This window comes from Manis javanica, chromosome 15, assembly GCF_040802235.1.
Source record: "Manis javanica isolate MJ-LG chromosome 15, MJ_LKY, whole genome shotgun sequence".
Classification (NCBI taxonomy): Eukaryota; Metazoa; Chordata; class Mammalia; order Pholidota; family Manidae; genus Manis; species Manis javanica.
In genome coordinates this window covers 62335189-62363021 of record NC_133170.1, presented here as the reverse complement: position 1 = coordinate 62363021, position 27833 = coordinate 62335189, and the positions used below count along the sequence as shown (strand labels likewise).

Below are 27833 nucleotides of genomic sequence, written 5' to 3'. Positions count from 1 at the left end.
GTCTCTCTGCAGACTGGTGTGCTGGGAGCTCACGTGGCCTGGGTTTCAACGTGCTGCGTGTCGGCAGCCGTGGGACCTATACTGAACCGGGGCGCCATGGGGAAGCTGCGCCGGCGGTACAACGTCAAAGGGCGCCAGCAGGCGGCCCCCGACCCCTCGAAGGGCGCCCCCGAGCCGCCCCCCGTGCAGCTGGAACTAGAGGGTAAGGCGTCCTGGACTGCGGCTGGGTTTCGGAGAAGGGGCGGACCGGGCCCTCGCTGCCAGGGTTGACCTTTGGGGGCCGGGGGCTCCCAGAATGTGCCCTGCCTGCGCGACTCTGGGGCGGGAGGACCGGAGAGGAACCGCTTCTCAGATGATCCAAAAGAGGAGGGACGGTGACAGTTTAGTTTTCACATTGAATTTGGGACAATCCCCGGGGTTTCTCCCGCATGGGGTCCAGCCCTAGTATAGTAGCAATTGGGAATTTGGGCAAGAAAGTAAGGTAAACCCATCCAGTCCAGTGACTTCAATTACGATCTCTAAATTTGTATTTTCAGCCCAGACTTGACTGCTCAGCTCCAGGCTGCTTGACATTCTGCTCAGATTCCTCCTTTTTAGCAGGAGCACCTACTTGCTATGTGTCAGGCACTATTTTAGGAAACATAACAGAAGAGGAGATGTTTTAAAAATCCCTCCCCTGCTGAGCTTAGATGACCTTGGGAGGAGACAGGCAAAGATAAATATGCAAAATTTAATATAACCTAATATATAATACATAATAAAGTATAACTCTGAGAACTATAGAATGGATAGCTTGTAGTGCAGTATAGCTTAAAACTGTCTCGTTCTTCTTAATGAGGGTCACCTGTCTTTCCTACACTTTGTAACATAAATGAAGAAGTACAAAGCCTGAACAGTTCATGAGAGTCAGGCACTGCCCCTACAGAGCACTGGAGCAAGAGCACCAGCATTAGATATCAGGCAGAAACAGGGGCTACCTAGAGTCCCTCCTCCCCTAAGGGCTGGAGTAGACTGAGCTGAAGACTAACATAGCTAAATTTTGGTCTAGGTGGTATACTTTCAAGCTATAACATTTAAAAGTGGATATGATACAAACTCAGTACTTAGTCCACTGCACACTCTTAGGAGAACATCATAGTATTACTACAAAAATAGTTTTGACCTCACAGCCCCACTGAAAGCAGGACCACACTTGGAGGGAAGCATTGTCACAGCTCGTACCCCCTTTCTGGTGCCCACCATCCTCTCCTCGCGTGCCTAGGATGGAGGTTCCCCAGGCCACGGAGGAGTCTGACCCTCCACAGGTGCTGAGTGTATGAGTTGAGAGAACCTACGGCTTGCGGTACACAGGCAACTCAAGTGTGGGGCAGGAGGGCCCATGGGAGCCATTCCAATGGAAAAGGGCATTAATGCGGAATTTTGAGTATCTAAGCATCAGCATTCTCTGGCCTCTGGGCCTGTGGATCAGGCAAGTGTGTCTTTCCAGAAAGGGGCCGGCTGAAAGGAGTTGATGCGAGCAATGCACTAGTTCTGCTGGGGAAGAAGAAAAAGAAGACTAAAGCCCCTCCCCCGTCAAAGAAGGAGAAGAAGCCTCTGACCAAAAAAGAGCGGAAAACACTGCAGAAAATCTTAGAACAGAAGGAGAAAAAGATCCAGGTACACCTGCTCTGTCAGGGTCTGTGCAGCTCTCCAGACTGGGGAGCACTGGGGGGGGGTCTGTGTCCCCGGATTTGATCTCAGCAGCAGGACCGTCCAGTAGAACTTGCAGAATGAGGGACATGTTTTGTGTGCACAGTCCTGTACAGTAATCGCTAGACGAGTGTGGCCAAGGAATTGATTTTTAATGTGATTTAATTTTAATTAAAATCAAATGGCCACATGTGACTAGCAGCCCCTATCTCTGACACACAGCCCAGAACCTTCAAACCCTTCCCGAGCTTGCTGCTTGGGGCTCTGGCAGTCTGGGATGGGCCCAGGTTTGTGAAGGCAGAATGGTTATTAAACCAGGAGTCAGATGATCAATAGGCTCATCTTTTTTTCTTCACCCCTAATTATTTGGTGTTATTAACTTTATTTTGGAGAATCTCAACCTTTTTTCCTTAGGGTTTTTTTATTTTTTAAGGAAAAATTTTGAGATGGATAATTCAAACATACACAAAAGTGGAGAAAATAGCATGATAGACTCCCATGTAGCTGTTACCAGCCCTGGCAGTTATCAGCCTATGGTTGACCTTGGACCATCTCTACTGCTGGTCACTTTCCCACCTCTTGGATCAAAGCCAGGTGGCATAAATCTGTATTTGTTTCTTGTGGCTGCCAAAACAAAGGATCACAAACTGGGTGTCTTAGAACAACAGAAATTTATTCTGTCATAGCTCTGGAAGCCAGAGTCAAAGTGTCAGCAGTGCCGTGCTCCCACTGAAGGTTCTAGGGGAGGTTTCTTCCTGCCTCTTCCAGATCTGGGGGCTCCAGACGGTACTTGGCTGGGGCCACATTACTCCACCTCTGCCTCTGTCTTCATGTGGCCTTCTCCTCTGTGTGTGTCTCACAAGGTCACTTGACTTTGATCTGGGACCCACCTGGATGATACAGGATCTCATCTCAAGATCCTTAATCTCATGACATCTGCAAAGACCCTTCAGAATGGCCTTCAGGGGATTTGGTGTCCCTTCTATGGGCATCCAGATAGTCACTCAACTATTACATGGTACAGTGATGCAGAGAGAGCCTTGTTTATCTGACCCCAGAGTCCATAAGGGGGTAAAAAGCCACCCAGCTTCACACATTGTTGGCATGAGAATGCCATGCAGCAATGCAATTGCTGTTTGATCTCCAGTTTAAAAAGATTGTCAGTGTTAGTGGTGCTGAAATTTGATGTAGAGTCCCCTTCCCTTTTGGAGAGAGGGTTGTGATGCCAGCTATCTTAACAACACACTTGTTTCCTTCCCCAGCGAGCAGAGATGCTACAGAAATTGAGTGAAGTCCAGGTTTCGGAAGCTGAGATGAGACTTTTCTACACCACATCCAAGCTGGGCACAGGGGACCACATGTACCACACCAAAGAGTGAGATGGCCAGCCCCCTCTGATACCCATCCTTCTGCCAGGGCCCCTGGGGAAGGGCTCCCAGGTTACAGAGCCTCCCAGGGGTTGAGTGTTTGCAGTGGCCTGCGTGCTAACATGCGTCTAGCGTGTAGAGGCCCAGTACTGCTAAACACTGGTGCTTGGGATGGCAGAGTTTGTTAACTCCAGCAACGTCAGTGCTTTCCTGCAACATGGAGTCCTGCATTATATATAGGTTCTTCCAGCTTTTGCACAGATGATTTGGCTAGAAATTACCATTGGGTGCTCAAGGATTAGATTTGGCCCACTGGCAAGTTTTGGTTGAATCCTGTACTGCTTTTAAGGCATTCTGACCTTTGGCCAATGTGTTTAGTCTCCTAGGGCTGCTGTAACAAATTACTACAAACTGTTGCCTTCAAATGAGGAAGTTTACTCTGTTTCTGGAGGCAACAACCATGGCCTTCAAGGTGTCAACACGGTTGGTTCCCTCTGGAGGCTGGACAGTCTGTTCCATGCCTCTCTCCCAGCAGCTGGTGGTGGCCAGCCTCCCTTGGCATCCTTGGCTTCTATGTGCATCACTCCTGTCTCTTGTCTCTACTGTCACATAGCACCCTCCCTGCATGGCTCTGTGTCTGCCAAGGCTTCTCTGTGTGTCTGTGTCTGTTTCCTCTTCTCTGAGGACACCATTGGATTTAGGACCTACCCTAATACAGTATGGTCTCCTTTTTACTTAATTAAATCTGCAGAAACCCTGTTTCCAAAAAAGATCACATTCTGAATCTCTGGTGGACATGAATTTTTGGGAGACATTATCCAACCCAGTATAGCCAACATTTAAGATCTAGATTTCATGTTAAAATCCAGATTCCCACCTGGTCTTGAGCAATTGGAAGGTCTGGCCATACCCACTGGCATTCCCATGAGCAGAGGTCAGCAGACCGATGGACAGAGCCAGTGTGCTCCTCCTCACTGAGGCCCCACGCTTGCTCCTGTCTTACCATCAGCCTACTCCCTGTAAATACTGCTGTGCATTTAATGGCTGCTGAGTGCAAACTGTGTCCCAGGCTCTCCTCTAGGCTCTGGGAATAAAACAATGCACAAAAATAAAGTAATAAATAAGCTCCCTTTAAGACTTACATGGTAATCGTGGGGTGATAGACAGTCAGCAAAACATACATATGTAGTGCTGGTAAGTACCGAGCGCAAAGTACAGCAGGGACTAGAGGTGTAGAAAGTTGGGAGAGGTGTTAGGCTACAGTCAGGGAAAGTCTGATAGGTGGCATTTAGTGAAGGGAAGAAGCTGTCTCCAGGGAGCAGGGGCAGCAGGTGCACAGGCCCTGAGGTGGGAAGGGGTGTGACCTCTGAGTTCTGGCCTCTACCAGTGGTCAGCGGGAGGCCCCAGCCAGTGGGCCTGACTCCCAGCTCTCCCAGCAGGAAGTCTGATGAGATGGTAGCCAAGGGTCAGAAGATCAGTAGCCTCAGTGGGGCCCACCGCAAGCGCTGCCACCAGGAGGCAGAAGAGGAGGAGTCCGAGTCCTCAGTGGAGTTGGAACCTGAACCTGACGAGGCCCCAGCTGCCGAGCAGCAGGAGGGTGCCACCAGGACACTACCAGCTCCACCTGGGGCCAGGGGTGGGAGCCCTGTGCCCAGCAGTCAGCCCTCTCCTGCCAGGACTCCTGTGGCCCCTCCCGCAGCAGCATCCGCCCGAGCCAAGCCTCTGGTGAAGCGCGCTGTCTTCATCCCTGTGCACCGCTCTCCTGAAATGCAGGTAAGCCACTCGATATTTGTAATAAGAATTCAGGCTGGCGGGGAGAGGATGTCCTGTGATTTGGGCAGGCAGTGTCACCTCCCACTCCTCGGTGTCCTTGTCTGGAAAAGAGAAATAACTACCTACCTGGTAGGGCTGCTACAGAGACGGGGAACAGGTGCACGTGAGGATGTGTGTGCTCAGTCCCAGCACGGTCCGGGCTGTTGGGGTGGGTGCTTGCTGCTTTATCACCATCACTCACAGCCTCTGACCATGGGCCCTGGACAGATGGCCATGCATCCAGACGAGCGTGGGCTACACAGTCAGTTGATCTAAAGTGGAGCAGTGGCTCCACCGCCATCGAGCCCATTGCTGGGCCTTGTCGCCGCCTTCTGTGAGTGAGGGCTCTGTCTACTCAGGTGCTCCACCTCTCTGTGCCTTGGTTTCCTCATCCGGTTGGATGAGGGTCTCACTGCTTGTCATGACGACAAGAGGATCTGGGGATATGCAGTCCAGAGGCCACAGGAGGCCCGGGAAACCTTGAGGTGATGCCGTTAGCAACTCACCTCAGTGGGTGGAAGGTGTTGGTGACATCAGGAATGCCAGGAGGTCCCTGAGCCCAGGGCCTGGCCCTTTGTGGACAGTGACTATTCCATTCATCCACACATCTCCACTGAATGTGTGCCATGGCCAGGCCACAGGAAATGCAGTGACCTGCAACCTGTGGAGCTCTCCATCCAGCAGGGTGACCACTCGCTGTCAGAATGGGGGCAGAGCCATGGAGGCAGAGACCGGGTACCATGAGGCTCATCAGGGCAGGAGTCCAGGGGAGATCTCAGGGTCCAGCAGAGGCTGAGTAGGGGGGCCAACCCATACTGAGGGCCACACGTGCAAAGGCCCTGCCACTGGAGGCCGCCCAGGTCCTAGAGCAGCTGTTTCATACCAAGAATTTGGTTGTGGAAAGAGATGCCTTCTGTGGTTCTTCCACATATGTATTCCTAAACCATTTATTACTTTGGATAAGATTTGCCTGCTTTGATCAATGACATGATCTCATTTTTTGTCATCACTGTAACGTCCTCCTTTGTGTGGACAGAGCACAGTTTAAACACCCTCTTGCTGGCATTCGGGTCGTTGCTCCTAGTCTCACCCTCACTGTATTAAGCACTCTTGCCTTTGTCATGCACACGCATGCAAATCTTTCTCTTGGGTGGACTTTGCAGACTGAAGGTCACAGGCATTAGTGAGAGGACCTGTGCAGCTGTTTTTTTTCCCCCTAAAAATACAAATAGAATGGAATAGAATAGAAATAGAACACAGTGGGATTTTTTAAATTAGCATGTTAGCATGCTTCACACATAACAAAGCTAAGCAGTACTTCACAAAATTCCTCCAGCATATGATATATGTGTGGGCATGCATCCGTGTGCGTCCTGTGTCACAATATAAAATGTGCTCTTTCTGTGGGTTGTAGGGGAAAAGGGTTGAAAGTCACTGCTCCAGGAACATACCTCGAAGAGGAGGCTCACACATCCTTGACTTTGATAAAATGAGCTGCAGGTTATTTGTAGAACTGCTTGTGCCATGAATGTCGACTCCCTCCAGCAATAGCTGAGAGCCCCCACATCTCGGAGGGGATCCTGCACCAGCCCAGCTGTCCCCGAGGACATCAGGTCCCATACTCCCAAGGACCTGGGCCATGGCTCTCCGCCCCCTTCCCCAGGCATCAAGGCTTCCATTTACCAGCAAGTGCACCTGTTTCCCCATGGCTGGGTGCCGTTCATGTTCCAGCTGCCACCTTTATAAAAATCATGTCACCCTACATGGTTTTGTTTTGTCTGAGTGGAGTCCCCTTATTCCCTCTGCCATTCTGCAGCCCCCAGCCCCCACCCCGATTCCCTGAGGGCTGGCTTCCTCTCTCACCAGGAAGAACGGCTAAAGCTCCCAATTCTCTCTGAAGAACAAGTAATCATGGAGGCAGTGGCTGAGCACCCCATCATCATTGTATGTGGAGAGACTGGCAGCGGGAAGACCACACAGGTGCCCCAGTTTCTCTACGAAGCAGGCTACAGCAGGTGGGGGCTGGCCCCAGGGTCCTCCACAGGCCCTTCGGGTGACAGTGATATGGTTCCCAAAAGTCATTGTGGGCATGGACTCCCAATCTGATCCTGGCTGTCTTGCCATTTACATGCTGTGTGACTTTGGGCAAACTGACTTCTCTGGGCCTCAGTTTCCTCAGCTGTGAGATGGGGATAATCATTGCACCTTCTTCACAGAGTTGCCATGTGGATGAAATGGGGGAATCCATGTAAAACACTTAGATCAGCCCCGGCATGCGGGACAGTGTGTTTACTCACGTCGCCTCCTGTTGGCGATTTTGACTCGTGTCTCAGTGGTCCTCAAGACCACCCCCAGTTCAGTGTTTGCTGGGAAGACTCAGAAGACCCAGCATGTAGTTGTACTTGCTGCTGTGATTTATTACAGTGGAAGGACATGGAACACAGTCAACAAAGGGGAGAGGCCCATGGAGTGCAGGGTAGGGACCAGCTCAGCTTGCAGAGCCCCCTCCCAGGGAAGTCACACAGGACACACGAATTCCCCAGGCACGGGTCGTGACAGCACGTGTGAAATGTCTGCCAGGAAGCGCACCAGGGACTCAACACCTAGGGTGTTGATTGAGGTCACCCAGGGCCCTCTGCCTGGCACCTACCCCCAAATCCCAGGTGCCCAGAAGGAAACCCAGGGGGTCAGCATAAACCACATGCACTAACAGTCCAGACCCAGTGAACCACCCTTACCCATTAGCAAGTAGTGGAAGCCCTCCCAAAATCCAGCATCCCACATGCCATGCCAGCCAAGGACGAATCCTACAAACAGGCCTTTGTAGGGAGGGCATCTCAGGCCTGCCTGGTTAATGCTTTTCTGCAGAGCCCAGAACACAGCCACTTCCCCCTCGATGGGTTGTGTTTGGTGGGTCCATCTGCACCTCCAAGTTGCAGACCAGGTCCACCCAGGCCTCATTCCTGTTCACCTGGTTTCCATGTCTCCATGACTATTAGACCGTCCCCTGTGCTCACCTGTGGGCTGCCCTTTTGCCATTAACTGATGCTGCAGTGCCTGCCTGTGCTCATGCCCCATCGTCCCTGCTGAGGGCCACTCTGCACAGTGCATCCTGATGGGGAACACGTGTGGCATTGGGACAGACAGTGGCCCTGTACTGCTGATACATCATCTTCTCCCTCTTCCAGTGATAGCAGCATCATTGGCGTCACAGAGCCCCGCCGAGTGGCCGCCATGGCCATGTCCCAGCGAGTGGCCAAGGAGATGAATCTGTCACAGCGGTGAGGGCCCTGCCTCCTGTTATGGGCATAGGGGGTGTTTCTCTCATCATACCCAGGTGCCAGCTGATCAGGGGGAGCTGCGTACTTTGTGGGTGCTCATCATTCCCAAGGTTTCTGGGTTGGATATAAGCATAGGGGTCTCCTTGTAAGGGAAGGTTTCCCACATGCCAGACAGCAGGACCCTCCTGGGCAGGGTGCCAGGGAACAGGGACAGGCTAGCCAGGCTCTTGGGCTCACTTCATATGGTGCGTTGAGGGGACAAATGGCCCTTATCAGGGCTCAAGAGCAGAGCAGTAAGTGGCCAAATCCAGGGAGGCATGATAGTATTCGGCAGCACCAAGTTCCTTAGGCAAAGGTCCTAAATAGAAATCCTCCATGAGCAGCAGCAAAACAAAGCACATAGGGCCTTGCTTGACAATGGCCTGAGGTAGTGTTCATAACGCAGATGCCCGGGCCTCAGCCCAGACTGTGGAGTCCAAGTCTGAAGGGGAGGCCCATCCATTGTGGCCTAAAAGTCAGAAAGCATGGATGGCTATAGAGAGTCAGGTTCGTCTGTCCTGTTCTCAGGTGCTCACTGAGCACCGCCCACTGTGTGCCCTGCCTGTTCCAGGCTCAGGACATGTTGGTGGAAAAGACAGATGGGCAAGGCACCCTGGGGCTGGTGGGCAAGGAGGGGAGGTTTGTTCTGTTGGCATGTTAGGTGGGCCTTCTTCGGCATGCTTCCCATGGATCCTCCTAGACAGTTCTAGGCACAGACAAACAACTAGTTCTGTCTGACCTTTACGTAAACAGGGAAATTCTATTCTCTCCTTCCTGTGTCTTCCTGGTTCTATTTAGTAGTATTTCTTGAAAATAATAATACATACAAAGCTGCCCTTTTGTAATCCTTTTTAAAACTTTTTCTTGGGAAAACTTCAAGCATGTACAAAAGTAGAAAGACAAGTATAATATGCCCCATGTATCCAATATCCAGTCTGAGTAATTGTCAACCTGTGATGTAGTTTGTTCCATCTGTACACCTGCCATTGTTTGAAAGCCAGTCTCAGATGCTGTGCCATTTCATCCCCAGTATCTCACTGTGTGGGGCTGGAAAACCCATTCTGCATTAATTTTTTAAAAACAAGGACTCTTTAAAGCATGATTCCAATACCCTCATCATAACTAAGAAATGTATAACCCTGGAGTGTCCCTCAGTCTGTGCTGGCTCCTAAGGAGTGTCCAGGTGGGTCCCCACTGGAGAAGAGATTGGGTTGGATAGATGTCTGGGCCTTGTTGGAGCAGCTGGTGGGCCCTGCCCTTGGTCACCTGCCCACCTTGAAGTGACTACAGGGCTACAGCTCCAACCAACTGCAGCTCTGGTAACTCACCTGCCCTGAGCTGAAGTGTGTCCCTACAGGGTCATTTCCTATCAAATCCGGTATGAGGGAAACGTGACCAAGGAGACCAGAGTCAAGTTCATGACAGATGGTGTCTTGCTCAAGGAAATCCAGCAGGTGGGTTGCTTCTATTGTCTCACATAGCAAGGCCAGGAGCGTGGAAGCAGGGAGTTAGGAATTCATCCCGGGTGTGAGCAGCTGGCAAGCCAGCTGTCAGCAAAGCAGTATGTACCACCATGCTGCTGTGTGACCTCCAGTGAGTAACTTAACCTCCCTGAGCCTTCATTTCTTGGTCTGCAAGCTGGTACCTTCTTCATACAATTGTTTTGAAGCAAATATTGTATAATGCATGAGAGCACCTTAGCATAATGCCCAGTAGGTGCCCGTTAACTGCATACACATTTTTATTATGATCTCTTTTCACAGGCTTTGTGCATTAGCCAGGTGCATTCTGCTCCTCACTGGCTGTGAGATACACCCCTGGGCAGGGGTCTCTGGGGAGGGCAGAGGTGACTCCTGTCTCCTCTGCCTCGAGACCAGCCAGGGTCACTGAGAAGGTGGCTGTGCATGTGGTTTGGGTCTGATGGCCCCTTTCTGTACGGCATGCACTGTCTGACTGCCCTTGATCCCACCTGACTTCTCATTTCTGTTTCCTACCTACCCTCCCCACCCACAGGCATCTGCATTTGGTAGCCCAACTCCAGTAAATAGTAGCTGCCCTTTTTATAGCACTTTCTTTGCCAGGCCCAGGCCCCATTCTGTGTACTTTACAGATAGTAAATGTCATCAAAATGTCACCATGGTCCTTTGAGGTGGGTCCTGTTGTCCATTTTACGGATGAAACAGGCACAGGGAGGTAGAGTGGCCTGCCCAAGGTCACAGACCAGGATCCCCCAGACTGAGTGCTCCAGGATCCTTACCAGCCATCAGAGGGGCCCCTTGGGTGGGCATTCTGGGGTATGAAGTAATCCTGTACTGGTAAGCCTCACTCCACTGACCTCCCCTCCTCAGGACTTCCTGCTGCTGAAATACAAAGTGGTGATCATCGATGAAGCCCATGAGAGGAGTGTGTACACGGACATCCTCATTGGCCTCCTATCCCGTATCGTCTCACTCCGGGCAAAGGTAGAGCAGAGGTGGGGTGCCAGGGAGCCCCTGAGTCCTGAGGTCAAGGCTTCTGCCACCCAGTCAGGAGTATGGGCTCCCTTGGACCCCATCTGTCTGCACCTGGAGCTGCTGCTACTATGGGAGGGCCTCCCAAGGTCAGGGTCCCCCCAGGCCCAGTGCCAGGGCCGTGGGTCTTGGTGCAAAGAGCCTATGATTCCGCCCTGTTGGAATCCTGGGTCCAGCGTCATAAACTGTTACCTTTCCCTCCATCTAAAACAAGAAGCTCAAGCCAGGAGTTGATGGCCAGCTGGGCCCTACCAGAGCTGGCTTAAGAAGACCAGCCAGGTCTTTGGAATTTGCAGAGTAGGGGCTGCCCAGCGCAGCTTCAGCTTCTCCTTCATCTTCCTACCCCACCCTGGTTAGGCAGTGCTGGGTTGAGGGATGCTGCCCTGGGGTGAGAGGCTCTATGGAGCAGTCCAGGCCCCCAATCCTGCCTAACGTGACACTTTACCATGCTGAATTCTTTTAAGTGCAGAACATTAGCCAAACAGATACCAGTTCTGTGTGTGCCGGGTGCCAGACCTTCAGGCACTTGCTAGTGAACAGGATAACAGTTTCTGCTGTCTGGCGGCTTCCATTTCAATGAGGCAACTGGCAGTAAGCAAACTCAGAAAGTATGAGCTGGTGATGGATAAAGCCAGGGAGGAGGGATGCCCGGGAGACGTGTGGGAAGGCCAATGGTGAGAGATGACCTACCCGGAAAGTAGACCTGTGAGGGGAACTGGAGGAAGTGAGGGAGCAAGTTGTGCCTGTGGGCCGAGGAGAGTCTAAGCAGAGGGAATAGCAGGTGCAAAGGCCCTGGCAGAAACTGGCCCGCTATCTTTTTTTCAAAAGAGCTGTACACTGTGTAATCAATTGCTTATAGAGCACAACTTCAGCAGATTTTAGTGCATTCAAAGCTATACTACCATCACCACAATCAATTCTGGAACATTTTCATCACCCTGAAAAGAAACTGCACCTCTTAGCCATCACCCCAAGTCTGCCTATGCTCCCCCATTTCAGAGTACCCAGGAGTCTGCTTTCTGGCCATGGATTTGCCTGTTGGGGACATCTCACATCAATGGGCTCCCTGTGTCTGGCTCCTTTCACTCAGCCTCATGTTTTGGAGGCTCCTTCACATTGTAGTGTGTGTTGGTGCCGTGTTCCTTTTTATGGCCGAATGACATCCCACTGTGCCATTGAACCACATTTCACATACCCACTGTCTGTTGAAGGACTTTGGGATTGTTTCCACTTTTTGGCTCTCGTGGACGTTTGTACAGGTTTCTGGGTAGATACATTTCGTTTCTCTTGTGCCCGTGCCTGAGGGCAGAACTGCTGGGTCACCCGGGAGCATGATGTTTAACCATTTGCACTGTCTGCCAGCCTGTTTTCCACTGTGGCTGCTCCATTTTACATTCCCGCTAGCAGTGTCCAAAAGTTCCCGTTCTCCATGTCCTCACCAGCATTTGTTTTTTCTCATTTTCTCAGTCCTGGCCATCGTGGTGGGGTGAAGAGGTGTCCCACTGTGGCCTTGCCTTGTGGCCTTTGAGGGCCCTCAGGGAGCCTGTGGTGGCTGAGCGGAGCAGGCGCAGCGGGGAGAAGCAGGCGATGGGCTCAGGAGGCGCTGGTGGGAGACGGCGTCCTACACAGGGCCTTTGACCTGTGCTCTGCTGCTCACCTTGGCTTCTCCACCAGCGGCACGCTGAATAGGCTTTAGCTTCTGGGTTTGGGGTTTCCTAGCCTCAGTAGACCACACCTGAGGTCTTGAGAGCAGCGCCTACCGTGAGGCACAGGAGGCACTGCTGAGGGGCTGGAAACTGGGCACCCCCCACGTGCTCGGGAGTCAGTGCACTCCCCCCAGAATTTGGGGACAGATGACTGCTGTGACTTTGGCTTGTGTGCGCCCTGGGCTCAGCCCTCCTGCCGCCTATTATACCATTAGAGCTTAACATAGGGGATATAAAGGACTCCTTTTAACCAGCCACTCCCTCGGAGAGGTGGGCCCTACTATCAGCTCATTTTTTGGGGATCTTTGGCAACCAGACGGGACCGAGGGGTTGGGGACTAGAGGGAGGCCAAGAGGACAGAAGTCTCCCCACTCCACTGGTTCAGCCCAGGTGGCCGTGGTCTCTGAGCCTGTCGTCCCACAGAGGCACCTGCCACTGAAGCTGCTCATCATGTCGGCCACGCTGCGGGTGGAGGACTTCACCCAGAACCAGCGGCTCTTCGCCAACCCACCCCCTGTCATCAAGGTGAGACACAGGACAGCATCTCTGGGTGGCCAGTAAAGCGGGGCCCGCTGTCACCTTTGACATAGCAAGGGTGCTGTGGCAGCACAGGGTCCTCTGGAGAGACCTTGCTGCGCTCTGTGAGGGTTAGAGTGTTGGAGAGGACTAAGAAACTGTTAGTGCCAAGCAGAGGTCCTCCACCAAAAGGTTCAGGAAAGGGGGAGGCTGTGCCAGGCTACAGCTCACACCCCAGTGCCACCCTGGGCTTCTTCCACAGGTTGAGTCCAGGCAGTTCCCAGTGACAGTGCATTTCAACAAGCGGACACCACTGGAGGACTACAGTGGCGAGTGTTTCCGGAAGGTCTGCAAGATCCACCGCATGCTGCCTGCAGGTGAGGCCAGGGAGCAGGCAGCATGGGCACCTTGTGTGCCTCGGTTTTCTTGCTCAACCTGCAGTCTTCACACTGTCCATGGATCATAAGGCTCCAGTGACTAACATGGGTGGGGTGGACCTTCTGCCCATGCCTGGTAAGAGCAGCACCCAGTGGCACTTGGTCAGTTCCTTACCCAGTGGTACTTAAATTGTCTTGACCTTTTCTGGGTGAATACATTATGTCCAAAAGAAACAATATTAACAGAAACCAGCTTCACCTACCAGAAACAAGAAGACTGCACAGAGTATGGTTAGGACAGCTGCAGTGGCCCCCAGCCATAGACCTTTGTCTTCTGAGGCTGAACCTGAGGCCCACCTTCTCTGCTAGAAAGGGAGAGAGCTGTACAGGCTCCTGTCTCTGTAGCATGTCCTGCAGGAGGCCCTGGACTCAGCTGTTTGATGGGCCTCCTTATTCAGGGGTTCCCACCTTGTCTTTGGGAGATGGAGCAGGTGGTGAGGAGATGGCAGGAGGAGTCCAGGGAGGGCGTGAGGCCCAGGAGGGAGCTTGTAGCAAGTGCTGACATGGCCTGGGGCTGGGGGCGGCAGGCAAGCACCCTGCTCAGCAAAGTAGCTTCTCCACTGGTCGCTCCTGTTCTTTGTCTCATCATTGCTCCAGCCCCTGCTCCCTGCTGTCTGCTCCCCAGTCAGCCCCCCTCGCTGCCCCAGGACACTGTGCTGCCTTGCAGCCTGGTGTCTGCAAGCTCCAGGGCCACCTGGTGCCAACTGTCTTCTGCCTCCTTCTGAGCTCTTTTTCCCTCTTTCTGATGCTTCCCCTTAGACATTCCACTCAGAGTGATGGCCCTCGTACTCCCTCCCCTCTGCCTCTGCAGAAGGAGGAGCACCTTGTCCCTCCTCCTTCCTTGCCTGCCACCTCCCCCATCTCTCCAGGGGTCTTGTGCCCTGGTTTCTCTTCCTGTCCCCCTGCTCCTTTCTGCTGGTGTGTGGGTGCTGTCAGACACGGTCTTTGGGGAGCCCTTTACAGCTCCTAGCAATGCCCTCCCCTCTGCCTTGGCCTCCTTGAACAAATTCTATGTCCTCAGCCCCCAGGTCCCACCTGCCCCCCACTCAGTGTGGCTTCTGTCCGCACAACCAAACGTGTCTTGCCGGGGTCACTGTACCTCTCTCTCTGCTCTTGTGGAAAGCTCTTGCTTGGTTTCTTGGCAGCGTTACATAGCATGATGGCCCCACCACCTTTCTGCAGTGTCACCACCCCTGTGGCCCTCTCTGTCTCATCTGTCACTCTTCTGCTGCCTTCTCCTTAAATGTCATTGTTCCTTGGGGTTCTGTCCTGGGCTCTTTTCCCACATGACACCTTCTCCCCAGGCAGCCATGGCCACTCCTGGCTTCAACTTACATTGTTCACTTTTCTTTCCTCTTTTTTTTTGTGTGGCTAAATATACATAACATTTACTCTTCTATTCAGGTTTAAGTGTACAATTCAGCAGCATTTAGTACACTGACATTGCTGTGTAGTCAACACCACCATCCACCTCCAGGCCTCTTTCATTTTCCTAAACAAAAACTCTGTCCCCACTGAACACTCAGTCCTTCCCTCCCCCACACCTGGCCCTGACCATCCTACCTTCTGCATCCATGGGTTTATTTGGGCGTTTCTTAGAAGTGGGATCATGCGATACATGTCCTGTGACTGGCTGCTTTCAATGAGCATAACGTTTTCAAGGTGCGTGCATGGTGTAGCGTGTGTCAGAGCTTCAGGCCTTCGTAAGGATGAATGTCTCTCACTGTGTCTATGGACCGCCGTCTGTTTATCTGCTCACTGGCTGGTGGGCTCTGGGCTGCCTCCACCTTGTGGCTGTTGTGAATCATGCTGCTGTGAGCGTTTGTCCAGTCCTCTCCTGTTCTCTCCGGCCTGTGCCCCAAGTGGAACTGCCTCGTGGCATGGAGACTCCATTTAGCTCCCGCATCCCAGTGCCCTGAGGTTCAGGGTGGCTGGCCCTGCTGGCCAGGTCTCTGTAGTGCCAGCTTGGCGGCTCTTCTTCACACCCACCCCTCAGCAGACAGGCAGGTGGTTGTGGCTCCATCAGTCTTCGCTGCATGAGTGAACGGGTAATGGGGCACCTTGTGCATTCCGCAGGCGGGATCCTGGTGTTCCTGACAGGGCAGGCAGAGGTACACACACTGTGCCGCAGGCTGAGGAGGACCTTTCCACCCACCAGGCTCAAGCCACCAGGTAACCCGAGCTGCTGGGCTGCTCAAGAACACATTTTGCCCCCAGAGGCCGGGGCAGTCAGCCTGGACTCCAGAGCCTCCCTCTGCTGCCCTCCCGTCCCCCCAGTAAATGCTGCGGATGCGGCGACCTTACCCCGAACAGGGAAGAGCAGTCCAGATGACCTGCCCTGGACACAAGGTGTCCCCCTCCCCAAGCTGCTCGTCTCTTCCAGAAAAAGAAGATCAGGAAGATTCAGTAGAAGAAACTCGGAAGTTTAAGAAGTCCCGGAGGCGAGCCAAGAAGGCACCGGCAGTGGTATGTAGTGGCCCTGACGATACCATGTCTGTGTGGAGGCCGCAGCCCCATGTGGCCGTGTCAGTGGAAATTTAATGAAAATGAAGTGAAACCAAAATTCAGTTCCTCAGTCACATTAGACATATTTTAGGTACTCGGTAGCTACTTGGGGCAGCACAGGTCTAGAACATTCCTTCCATGGAGGAGAGTCCTGTTGGATGGTGCTACTCCAGCGCCATTGACAACGTTTATGGTTCTCTGTACTGTGGGCCATGAGGAAGCTTCCAGAAAGCAGAGCCCTGAGCACCTGAGCAGGGCCCGTAAGGATCCCCTACGAGGGCAGGCGGGACAAGGCAAGGGACCCCTTGGTGCAGTTGAGTGATTACCACCCTCCTACCACGTTACAGCACCCGGTGGCCTTCTGAGTGCTTCCTGTATGCTAACTTAAGTCCTTGCAGCAGCCCTGAGAACAAAGTCCTATGATTGTAGGAAGAGGTCGCGTGACCTGCCTGAGGTCGTGTGGCTCACAGGCAGGGGTGCTGGGCCCTGTGCTTGAGTGCACCTGTGTTTCCTGCTGGTGATGGGTCTCTCCACCAAGGGTCACCTGCAGCCCTTGGCCCTAATGTCTTGTTCACTGTAGACATTGCCCCAGATCAGTCTGGACAACTATTCCGTGCTGCCAGTGGGTGAAGGCAACGAGGACAGGGAGGCAGAGGTGGATGAGGAGGACGGAGCCCTGGACTCTGACCTGGACCTGGACCTGGGGGACAGTGGAGCAGATGGAGGTGTGGCCTTGGCAGGGCCTGCTGCAGCCAGGCCGAGATCTCTGTCCCACACGGCTGGCCCTGAGGCTGGCAGTGTGACCCCAAGTGTGTGCTCCTCGCTGGTGCTGAGCCTCAGCATTGGCAGGGTTCTGGCTGCTTCATCCCTGCTGCCTGAGCTCCTAGAATTGTATTGCCTGGCATAAATCAGACCCTCAGTATTTGTTGTGTTGATGGTAGTGGTGGTGCCACCCCTGGCTCAGCTTTGCTGGGTGGCCCCTGCCCAGGCCTTTTATGGCTTAGCCCAAGGGTACCCCCAGCAAGCTGTAGGGCCTATGGCCAGGCTCGTGAGAAGAAGAGAGTCTGCAGCATGGGGGGTGCTCCCAACCCAGGGCAGGGCAGGGCAGTGGGGTGGGGACAGCCTTTGGTCACTTCTCCAGGACACCCCGGGGTACCCACCTGCTGTGCTAGTAATGAGGGTTGAACCCCTGGCAGTGGGGCTGGCATAGGGACCTGTCCAGCAGGTAGTAGGGGCTGGGCGTCCTGAATTTGGCTCTGCCCAGGCCTTTGAGGGTGCCAGCACGCCTCTACTTCCTGCAGGTGAACAGCCAGACACCTCGCTGCCCCTGCATGTGCTCCCGCTCTACTCTCTGCTGGCCCCAGAGAAGCAAGCACAGGTAACAGGCTGAGGGCAGGTGCCAGGCTCAGGGTGCCCACCTCATCTCCTAAGGGCATCAGGAGGGGGCAGGGCAGGCCCTGGGTCTTCCTTCCCATCACCTGTTTGATCAGCACCTCCAGAGTTTTGCGAGGGCATTGGTAGCTCCCTGGAGAATAGAAACACTTCCTGCTTAGGAGTGCTGTGGCTGCAACCCTGCAGAGGCCTTGTCCGTCTCATCACCTCCCAAGCACTGCCCAGCCTGGCTGAATTTTCTCTGATTAAGAGAAATTCCTACACCTCTATCCCACAAATTCTATACTGATTCTGGTGTTTTCTTGCCACCCCCATTATCCTAGGTCTTTCAACCTCCCCCGAAGGGGACACGGCTGTGTGTTGTGGCCACTAATGTGGCCGAGACATCCCTCACCATCCCAGGCATCAAGTACGTGGTGGACTGTGGGAAGGTGAAGAAAAGGCACTACGACCGTGTCACTGGCGTGTCCTCCTTCCGCGTCACCTGGGTCTCCCAGGCCTCGGCCGATCAGCGGGCAGGCAGAGCAGGTCGGACAGAGCCTGGCCACTGCTACAGGTGGGGCTCCTGGGTGCCCCTCATTTGACACTGGGGCTGCTCTGCAGTGGCCACCTGCTGAGGGGCAAGGAAAGGGGTTCCCCTCCCCTGTGTGCAATGGACCCTGTGTCCTTGGGGTGCTCCAAAGCCCTTGTTGGCTCTCAAATGCTCATATCGCTCACTGAAGTCAGGCTCTATCCTTAGCTGCTTTGTTTTTATCTTATTAACAGCTTTATGGAGATACAATTCCTATACCATAAGATTTACCATTTTGGAATGAAATTCCTGTGGTTTGGTGTGTTCAGAGCTGTGCATTCAGTTTTCAGACGTTCTCATCACCCCAAAGGAAACCATGTGTGCATCAGGCAGCTCTCCCCGTTTCCCCTGCCCCAGTGTCACACCCACCATCTGCTTCTGTCTGTGGAGTTGCCGCTTCTGGACATTTCCTATCAGTGAGGTCACACACTATGGGGCCTTGTGTCTGGCTTCAGGTCTTCAAGGTTTGTCCATGTTGTGGCCTCTGTGTCAGCACTTCACTTCTTTCAAGACCAAGTCTTATTCCATTGTGTGGTTGGACCACACTGTGTTCATCGGGGTCTGTTGATCATATGGGTTGTTCCCACATTCTGGCCTTGTGAATAGTGCCACATCTGTGTACAGGCATCTGCTTAAACATCGGTTTCTGTGTCTCTTGGGTCTGTACCCAGGAGTGGTGTTGCTGGGCCATGTGGTCCCTCTGTGTTTAACCTTCCGGAAACTGCCAGGCTATCTTCCACAGTGGCTGCCCCGTTTTATATCCCCACCCACCTTGCCAGGGGGGTTCCTGTTTCTCCACATACTTGCCAAAACTTGTTATTTTTTATCAGTGGGAGTGTGACGTGTCATTGTGTTTCCCTCATGGAGGCTAATGACACTGAGCATCCTTTCACATGCGTTTTGGCCATTTGTGTATGTTCTTTGGGTAAATGTATACCAGATTTTTTGCTTATTTTTCCAGTGAGGTGGTCTTTTTATCATTGAGTTGAAAGTATTCTGTATATAATGTAGATATTAGATCCCAGAGGTATTATTGGCAGACTTTTTTCCCAATTTGTGTTCTGTTATGTCTTTAGTAACTTTATTGTTGTTCTTTTCAACATTGTTTTAAATTACAAAAAAAAAAAAGTTGAGAAACTATACAAAGATAGTAGGAGATGAGAGAAGTGAAAACACTGTGTGCTGTGTCCCAGCAAGGCACCGCTCTTCTGCCCTCGTTTCACAGGTGAGGAAAATGAGGCAGGAAGTGGCCGTGTAAAGATTCAGTGCCCAGGTGGTTTGGCTGAGTTTCTTTTTATTTACTTATTTGTATTTTTTACTATTGGTGGTACTCTCTACTCAGGCTCTACTCTTCTGCGGTTTTTGGGGACTTTGAGCAGTTTCCTCCTCCTGAAATCACCCGGAGGCCCGTTGAAGACTTGATCCTCCAGATGAAAGCTCTCAACATTGAAAAGGTCAGTCGCAGCCCTCAGCCCTGCCCTCTGCCCACTGACCTCCCGAGCATTGTGTCTGGCCGCTTGGCGGGGTGGCCACAGTCTGTCTTGGGCCGGCTCCCTTCCCCGAGTCCATCAGGAGCCAAGCCCATGGAGCTTGCCCAGCCACCTAGCGGGCTCTCCCAGGACATTGCACTAGCACATGCTCCTGGGACCCCTGCTTCCCCAGGGCTGTGCCCCTGGAACCCCTAGAGGATGGCTGCCCGGGATGGAAGCCATGCAGATGGAGGGCTCACCCCGCATGGAGGTCAGTCACCTGCGGCTCACACGGCTGACTGCCCTCTGACTGTGGGCAGCACTGTCCTCCCTTAGCCCCATCCAGGGGTCGCTGCCTCTCCTGCTCCAGGAGGGGTGGTGCTGGCAGAGAGAGACCGGACCCGTGAGCAGTCACTCCCTGTCCACTCTCCCCATGCCCCATACAGCTGTAAATGAGCTTCCGTGTCTGGATTTGCCCACTTTGGACATTTCATGTGAACTCAGGATATTTGTCCTGTGGCATCTGGCTTCTTTCACTTAGCCGGATGTTTCCAAGGTGCATCCATCCATGTCCTGGCACGTGTCAGTGCTGCTTTCGTTTTCATGGCTGGATCGTGTTCTGCTGGCGACAGACCGTATTCTTGGTGGCTCATCTGTCAGTGGACGCTTGGGTTGTTTCCACCTTTGGCTATTGTGAATAGGAGTGTGCTAGGAACGAGAGGCCCAGAGCGTTGTGAGCACACTTGTTTTGAGCTGTTCCCTCTTTCCAAGGTGCTGCCGTCTCTGAGCACAGTCCTCGAGGGCTCTGGCCATTTGGCCGTGTGGGCACTCCCTCCTGTTTGCTCATGTGCTTACTCCTTGGTCGTCTGGGGCCCCTTCTGGCTGATGGTGCTCAGTGGAGGCTGAGCCCATGTGTCCATGCTTCCCTCCATCTCTAGTGCCAGGAAGCCTCTGTACACACTGGGCATGCCCAGTAAATGGAAACCGTGTGAATAAATGAAGGAAGGAGGCTTTGGGGTTCCCCTGGCACATACATCTTGACTGCTGGGGCTGCTTTCTGAGTATCCAGGCCCCCATGCTCTGGGTGGTGAGTGGTGCTCAAAGGACAGGCAGTAGGAACCCATCCTCCTGCCAGCCTGGCCTTGCTGCCTCTTGGGTCACCATGCTTGCTTCTCTGCATTCACTCTGTCTCCTGCCCTTCTGCCTGGGTCCTAGGTGTTCAACTTCCCCTTTCCCACCCCGCCCTCCCTGGAGGCCCTTATTGCTGCCGAGGAGCTGTTGGTTGCGCTGGGTGCCCTGCAAGCACCCCAGAAAGCAGAAAGGTAGGGCAGGGTGGGTTGGGGAGCTGGGGTCCCATCCCCCACCCTCCCCTCTCCAGAGCCAACGTGAGCACCTGGGCCTCAGCCTTCCCATGGAGCCCCTCCCACCACAGGCCTCCATCCCCAGGGTGAAGCAGCTGCAGAGGTCCCGGCTGAGCTGTCCTATCACCGAGCTGGGCAGGACTATGGCCACATTCCCCGTGGCACCTCGCTATGCCAAGATGCTGGCACTGAGCAGGCAACACAGCTGTCTGCCCTACGCCATCACCATTGTGGCCGCCATGACAGTCCGGGAGCTGTTTGAGGAGTTGGACAGGTGCGCTCGGGGGCTGGGCATTCAGGGGCTGCTGTGGGCTGAGAGGTGACCTTATGCAAGGACCTAGTCCTCCCTGAGCCATCAGTGCTCTGACCTCTACAGAACTCTGTTTCTCTAAAACTCCTCGAGCAGTGCTGGGGTCAAGGCTCAGAGGCATAGTGGCTAGGAGCCCAGACTCTGCGCCATGGGGGCCGTCGGGGTTCAGACTTCCCTCTGCCACTTCTGAGCTGTGTGGCCTTGGGAAAATGACTTCATCCCTCTGTGCCTTATCTTCCACATCTGAAAAATAGGGATGAGATGTTAATAATAAGTGAGTCATTGTGCCTGAACTGCATGTCAGCTATGATTTCCAGGTTTGAGAACCACCAGAATAATTCACTTACCCAGGCCAGAATTGGTGAATATCATTACAGCCATTTCAGCATTTTTTCTTATATTTATAGGCAGTGTAGCAGTGTACAGTGTTAATTATTATAATACTTCTTTATAATCACCTCTAGACATGGGATTGCTGGGTTAGGAGGCATGCACATGTTTAATCTTGTTGGCTGCTCGTGGTGAATTTTGAACCTAAGACCTTAATCGTGTTAATCAGTAGCCCCAACCATGTGTTCTCTTTGCCCCTGAGCCTCAGAGCCTTGCCCTAGTTAACAAAGGGGTTCCCTGCCTCTGCAGCCCTGAGGGCACCAGGGCAGTAGTCTGAGTGGTGTGTGTGTTTGCAGACCAGCCGCCAGTGATGAGGAGCTTGCCAGGCTGAAGGGCAAGCGGGCCCGGGTGGCCCAGATGAAGAGGATCTGGGCGGGGCGAGGCGCTTCTCTGAAACTGGGAGACATCATGGTGCTGCTCGGTGTGTGCCCCAGCAGGGAAGCGGGTGGGTGCCACACGGCCGGGGGTGTGGGCAGAGAGTAAGTGCATTCCCTGTCTCTTGTCCTCAGGTGCTGTGGGGGCCTGCGAGTACTCTGGCTGCTCACCCCAGTTCTGCGAGGCCAACGGGCTGCGGTACAAGGCCATGATGGAAATCCGGCGCCTACGGGGTCAGCTGACCACCGCAGGTGTGGCCTCCCAGCTAGCCTCCAGGGGCTCCCCAGGTCCTCGAGCGGCATCCAATAGAGAACGTAACCCGTTCAGCATTTAAAATTGTTTTGAACAATGTTATCTAAGTACAGTTGACTCCCATTATTCACGGATTTCATGTTTGGAAATTGACCTACTTGATAGAATTTACTTGTAAGCCCAAAATTGCTACTTGTCCCTTACGTGGTCCTCCTTGGACATGCAGGAGAAGAGTAGTGACGGAGTGGGTGAGCAGAGCATGCTCGCCCATCGTGTTGCCTCTCGGCCTCACCTTTTCTGTGGTGGCGTCCCTCTTGTCACTCTCCATGCCTGCCTCTGGCCTGACCAGCTGTTATCTGCACCTCCTGCCCAGTGGCCCCGGGGACCCCCATGGCCTCATCCTGGGGTTCCCTGCTCCTTTGCACCACGGCCAACTGTGAAAGGGCCTCCTGGTGGGAGTTTGGTCTCCAACAGCAGAGACCAGACCTGTTTGAAGCCACATCAGGCAGGATGTGGGAGGTGGGAGCTCCTGGGGTCGGTGGGCCTCCTGGGTCCTGTGCTGGTTCTTGCTTCCGTCTTCCTATTTCTCTCCTTCCTTCCTGTTTCTCTTTCTTCCTTCCTTCCCTTTTAAATTAAGCAGTGTATGTTTCATTGAAGGTTTTATAAGAAAGACAGGAGGTTTAAATACATTGCAAACCTCAGATGAAAAACATCCACTCTTTTTCCTCCTCCCTGGTCTTGCCCCTTGTTTCTCCCTGCCACCGACCCCACAGCAGCAGGGCCCAAACCCCGTGGCCCCAGGTATCCCCAGGGCTTTCTACCCTTGTTCAGAGGAGTGATCCCTGCCTGGAGTTCACACCTGGGCTCAACACAGGTGTCGTTCCCTTCAGTGGCACTGGCAGTAGCTCAGGAGGAGACACGGGCCCCCCTGTCGTGCATCTGCAGGACAGCCAGCCCTCAGGTCTCTCCTGGGGAGGTGCCACCCTTTACTGAGGCTGATGGTCAGGCCTATCTGAGCTGCTCTCTCTGCCTCTCACAGTGGAGCCAGGGTCGTCCTGAGGAGGAGCAGGAAGTGAGCATGGGGTAGGGAGCAGCCACGCATTCAGGGGCCAGGGCAGGGCCAGCCCAGACTTCACTGCCATTGCCTGCCATCCTCACACTGCGTCTCCCTGCAGTCAATGCTGTGTGCCCCGAGGCTGGGGTCTTTGTGGACCCCAAGATGCAGCCGCCTTCCGAGAGCCAGGTGACCTATCTGCGGCAGATTGTGGCAGCCGGCCTGGGTGACCACCTCGCCCGCAGGGTCCAGAGCGAGGATCTGCTGGATGACAAGTGGAGAAACGCCTACAAGGTCAGGCATCGGCCCAGGGATGGCAGGGGTCACCGCACCAGGGCTCCCCTCCACCCACCATCCTGTCCTGCTAGTCTGGGCACTCATCATACCCAGCGAGTGGCAGCTAGGGAACACTCAGGGTCTGGGTCGGCCAGTCCTGAGTCCTGGGGACAGTGCAATTTCATCTTTCCTTGGATGCTAGCTTCACTGCCAACTTTATTTTTGTAACAGCCTGATTGAGATAGAGGTCACCTACCATGCTATTCACTGCTTTAAAGTATACAGTTGAGTGTTTCTCAGTATTCACTGAGTTCTGTAACCATCACAGTCAATTTTAGGTCAATTTTAAAACATCTTCATCTCCCAGAAAAGCAGCCCTTAGCAGTTGCTCCCTTTCTCCTAATCTCTGGACTCCACACATCTCCATGGAATGTTCTGTTCTGGACATGTCATATTAGTGGGACATGTGGCCTTTAGTGTCTGGCCCCTCTCATTCAGCATCCTGTTTTTGAGGTTCACCCATGTTCTAGCATGTGCCAGCACACACATCAGAATACCATTCCATCCTTCAGATGCACCACATGCATATGTCCATTCACACTCTTCTTTCTTTATGCAGACTCCTCTCCTTGATGACCCTGTCTTCATCCACCCCAGTTCCGTCCTCTTCAGAGAGCTCCCTGACTTTGTGGTCTACCAGGAAATTGTGGAGACCACCAAGATGTACATGAAAGGTAGCAAAGCTGGTGGCCAGCCTTCTGCCTGTTCCCCTGAGGTTCTGGTCAGCTGTGTCTCCGGGAGCCCCTCCTGGCAGCGTGCCTGCATGACCCCGGTCCTTGTCTCCCGGGCTCCCAGGCGTCTCGGCCATGGAGGTCCAGTGGATCCCAGTCTTGCTGCCTTCGTACTGCCAGTTCGAGAAGCCCCTGGACGAGCCGCCCCCCGCCTACTGCCCTGACAAGGGGCGGGTGCTGTGTCACCGGACCAGTGTGTTCTGTAAGTCGGTTGACTTCTAGAGGCCTGGCCCTCCTGCCCACCTTGGGCTTCATGGACGTGTGCTTCCATGCCCTGGGCATCTAGGAAGTGTGTATGTCTCAGGTGGTATCACCACAGGCTTCCTGCCCCTTAGGGCTCGGGGACGGGACTAGTGGCCTGTGGGAAACTGTCCCAGGCCCTGGTCATCTGCTCCTGCCCCCCAGATCGCATTGGCTGGCCACTCCCTGCAGTCCAGGTGGATTTTCCAGAGGGCATTGACTGTTACAAGCATTTTGCCCGGGCCCTGCTGGAAGGGCAGGTAGGCAGCCTGGCGGTTCCCTTAACCCCTTCCTCTGTTCCCTGGCAGGAGACAAGCCCTGAGCCCCTCACCCATCCTGTGGTCTCTCCTCAGGTCTTCCCCAAGCTGGCCTCGCACCGGGGCTGTTTGCTGTCTAGCCCCAGCACGATGCTGAAAACATGGGCCAGGTACAGCCTTTCCCCAAAGCATCAGGGTGGCAGGTGGTGGTGGAGGGAGCTGCTATTAGTGTCCTGGGGTGACTAATGACCATCAACCAAGTGGCTTGAAACAAGAGAAATTTATTTTTCACAGCTCAGGAGGCCAGAAGTTGGAAATCAAGGTGTGGGGAGGGCCATGCTCCCTCTGAATGCTCTAGGCAAGGACCCTGCCTGCCTCCTCCAGCTCCTGGTGGCTCTAGGCTTTCCTTGGCTTGTGGCTGCATCCCTCCCATCTCTACTTCTTTCTCCACATGGTCATCCACTTTATCTCTGTGTCCTCTCTTCTACTAAGGACACCAATTGTTGGCTTCAGGGCCCACCCCAAGTTAGTATGACTTCATCTTAGTTAATTATATCTGCAAAGATCCTCTTTCCAGTAAGTCACATTCTGAAGTTCTGGATGGACATGGACTTTTGGGTGGACCTCAACCCATTATAGAGCTGCCAGGTATCAGCAGCAAGTGTCCAGCACACCTGTGACCTTGGGGGCCTCCTGCCCACTGAGCACAGACCTACCCTGCATCCCAGCCTCCCTGCTTTGCTTGCTTTCTACCCATAGCCCAGCCCCAGGAAGACTGGAATCCTAGACAGTACAGAGGGCTCAGGGCTTAGGAAGCAGGCGGGCACGGATGCACACAGCAGCATTTCCCACCACTCGGGATGGGGGCATGGAGCCAGGCACCCTCTTGCCAACCGAGTCATTCACCCAGCAGATGACTTTGAGCATGTGCTCTGTGCCAAGCATGTTTTAGTGCTGGGATCTAAGCATGACCCCATCCCATAGGGAAGCCCCAGTGCAAGGAGCCTGATTCCAAACAGAACATGACTAGCATACATGGCAGGTGATGACTCAGCTTATGAAGAGACAAAGCGGGACAGTGGGATGGGGCGCATCTGGTGAGGTGGGGTAGTTCAGGAGAACATGGCTCAGCAGACTATGTGAGCCAGGCCGAAATCTGGAGGAAAGTTCTAGGTGGGATGAGCAGCATGTACAGAAGCAGCCTGGGTGAGCATGGGCTCAAGGAATGTGAGGAAGGCTAGGGAGGGCAGATCAGAGGCAGCAAAGATACAAGCTGTGGGAGGAGATGGCATCAGAGAGCTACTGAGGTCTAGATCTGTGCGGCCAACATCCCCAGCATGGTGAAGGGACACAATTCAGCCTCCTGGGCAGGGCTGTCTTGCAGTGATGCCCACCTGCTCTCATAGCTCCTGGGCAGACCAGACAGTAGACACTGTGGGTGTTGTGTTGTGCGCCATGACCTGTATCCCACCCACAGGCTGCAGCCCAGGACAGAGAGTCTCCTGAGAGCCCTTGTTGCCAAGAAAGCCGACTGCCGAGACACCTTGCTAGCTACTTGGAAGAAAAACCCCAAATGTGAGTTTGACCAGGACAGGTGCCCCATGGCCAAGGATTTAGGAGTGGATGGGATCCCACTGTGGTAACCCAGGGTTGGCAGGAGTATCTGCCCTGCAGCAGGCAGCTGGGCATAGAACCACTGTGACACCATCTTCCCTCCCACCTCCTGCAGACCTGCTGGCTGAGTACTGCGAGTGGCTCCCACAGGCCATGCACACTGACATCGGGAAAGCCTGGCCCCCCACTTCTGACCTCTGACCCAAAGCCTGGCTGCAGGGCCAACGACCAGTCTGGGTACCAAGGGGGCTGGCAGTGGCCAGTTTCTAGCATGACCACATCGTCTGGACTGCTCCCAGGAGTCATGTGAAGACCTGGAAACCTTCATTCATCTTGGCCTGATTCTGGGCACAGCTTCTGCCACCCTGGGCAGCCTAAACCCAGGGGTGACTTTTGTAACTATTTGTTACATGGTGGGTAATGGTTTTATATCACATGCCAGACTGCTTTTCAGCATAATCAGTGGACTACATTAGTCCTTTGTGGAGCAGCAGGGCAAGAGGGAGTGACCACAGGCCCTTCCTGTGCCCCCTTCCCGGCAGGGCTGTGAGTCCTCCCTGCGGCAAGGGAGGACCCCGGGTCCCATGCAGCCTCTTGTGGAGTGGAGCCGCTCCCCCACACTAGTGGGCGCCCACCTGCAGGCTATAGTAAATCTTCACTGTGAGAGCAACTACATGCCGAGTCTGTTCAGTCCTCCTCTCCAGTCTCTAAGTATAGATGTGGTCGTGAGGACATTCTTCCCCCACGTACATACGCATAATGGAAACTTAACTAGTCTGGGTGACGCTCACCAGCGTGATTATGATGATCACCCAGCGCGGGGAGCCTGCGGGGATGGTTGATTTCCTCCCACATTTACTTGGGTATTTTCCCTAATCAGTTTGTGCTAATTCTGTAATATAAATGTATAAAGTTCATAATACAAATGCATAAATAAAACAACATAATACATGTTTAATATTCCAAAACTATTCACTTTCTCCACAGCCTGGCCACTAATCCCAGTGTGCCCCCAAACTAGGTCTGCCCTACTGTCTCTCCCTACCTCTAGGCCATCTGCAGTTTCTGTACGCTTAACCTCCGGAATGTATCCAGAGGCCCACATGCTCTGCACCTCTGCTGCCCACTACCCCATTCCCAGTAAGCCTCCACCAGCTCCTGCCTGGCCATGGCTTAGGCTACCTTGCTTCACTCCCAGTGTCCACCCTGCCAGCCTGTGGTGTGCTCTCCCTAAGTCAGCCAGGGGGAACCTTTTAAAAACTAATTCTGATCATGTCATTCCCCTACGTAGGCCTTCCAGTGTCTTCCAAGCTAAAGTTCAACTCCTTATACCCTCATTCACTAAATACACACAGAACTTTGTGTCCCTTCAACACAAACTGCCACCCTTCTTCGACCTCATGGCCTTTGCACATGACATTTCTTCTGTTTCTGCAGACAGGTCTCCCTGACATTATCTGCAGCAGCCTCCTCACCCTCTACCATAAGTCTCCACCTCATCACTCTTTCTAGTGATAGAAAGTCTTCATAAAACTTATGCTTTGCTCATTGCTAGTCTCCTGAACTGGAATATTAGGCCAAGAAACCTTGCCTGTCTTATCCAGGGATTCCAGGGCACT

At 53.5% G+C, this 27833-nt stretch overlaps 1 protein-coding gene across 3 annotated transcripts; it reads left to right on the top strand.

Moving 5' to 3' along the window:
* On the top strand, window positions 1-27167 carry DHX37 (DEAH-box helicase 37). 3 transcript variants are annotated; one of them, XM_017651103.3, is made up of 27 exons: window positions 1-202; window positions 1487-1656; window positions 2952-3064; window positions 4496-4829; window positions 6735-6883; window positions 8057-8149; window positions 9546-9642; window positions 10537-10650; window positions 12828-12929; window positions 13183-13297; window positions 15434-15529; window positions 15741-15823; window positions 16443-16587; window positions 17164-17240; window positions 17578-17810; window positions 19168-19279; window positions 20510-20616; window positions 20741-20929; window positions 21652-21776; window positions 21865-21981; window positions 23158-23330; window positions 23932-24046; window positions 24168-24305; window positions 24509-24603; window positions 24697-24770; window positions 26078-26175; window positions 26330-27167. In XM_017651103.3, exons 1-27 carry the CDS (start codon window positions 97-99, stop codon window positions 26413-26415), a joined length of 3456 nt encoding a protein of 1151 aa, XP_017506592.1. In that variant the 5' UTR covers window positions 1-96; the 3' UTR covers window positions 26416-27167. The 3 variants fall into 3 exon arrangements, 2 of the variants coding, with proteins under 2 accessions (XP_017506592.1, XP_017506591.1); XM_017651102.3 differs by having other exon boundaries at window positions 4493-4829; XR_012125827.1 differs by lacking the exon at window positions 24509-24603 and having other exon boundaries at window positions 4493-4829.
* Window positions 27168-27833: the final 666 nt, after the last annotated feature.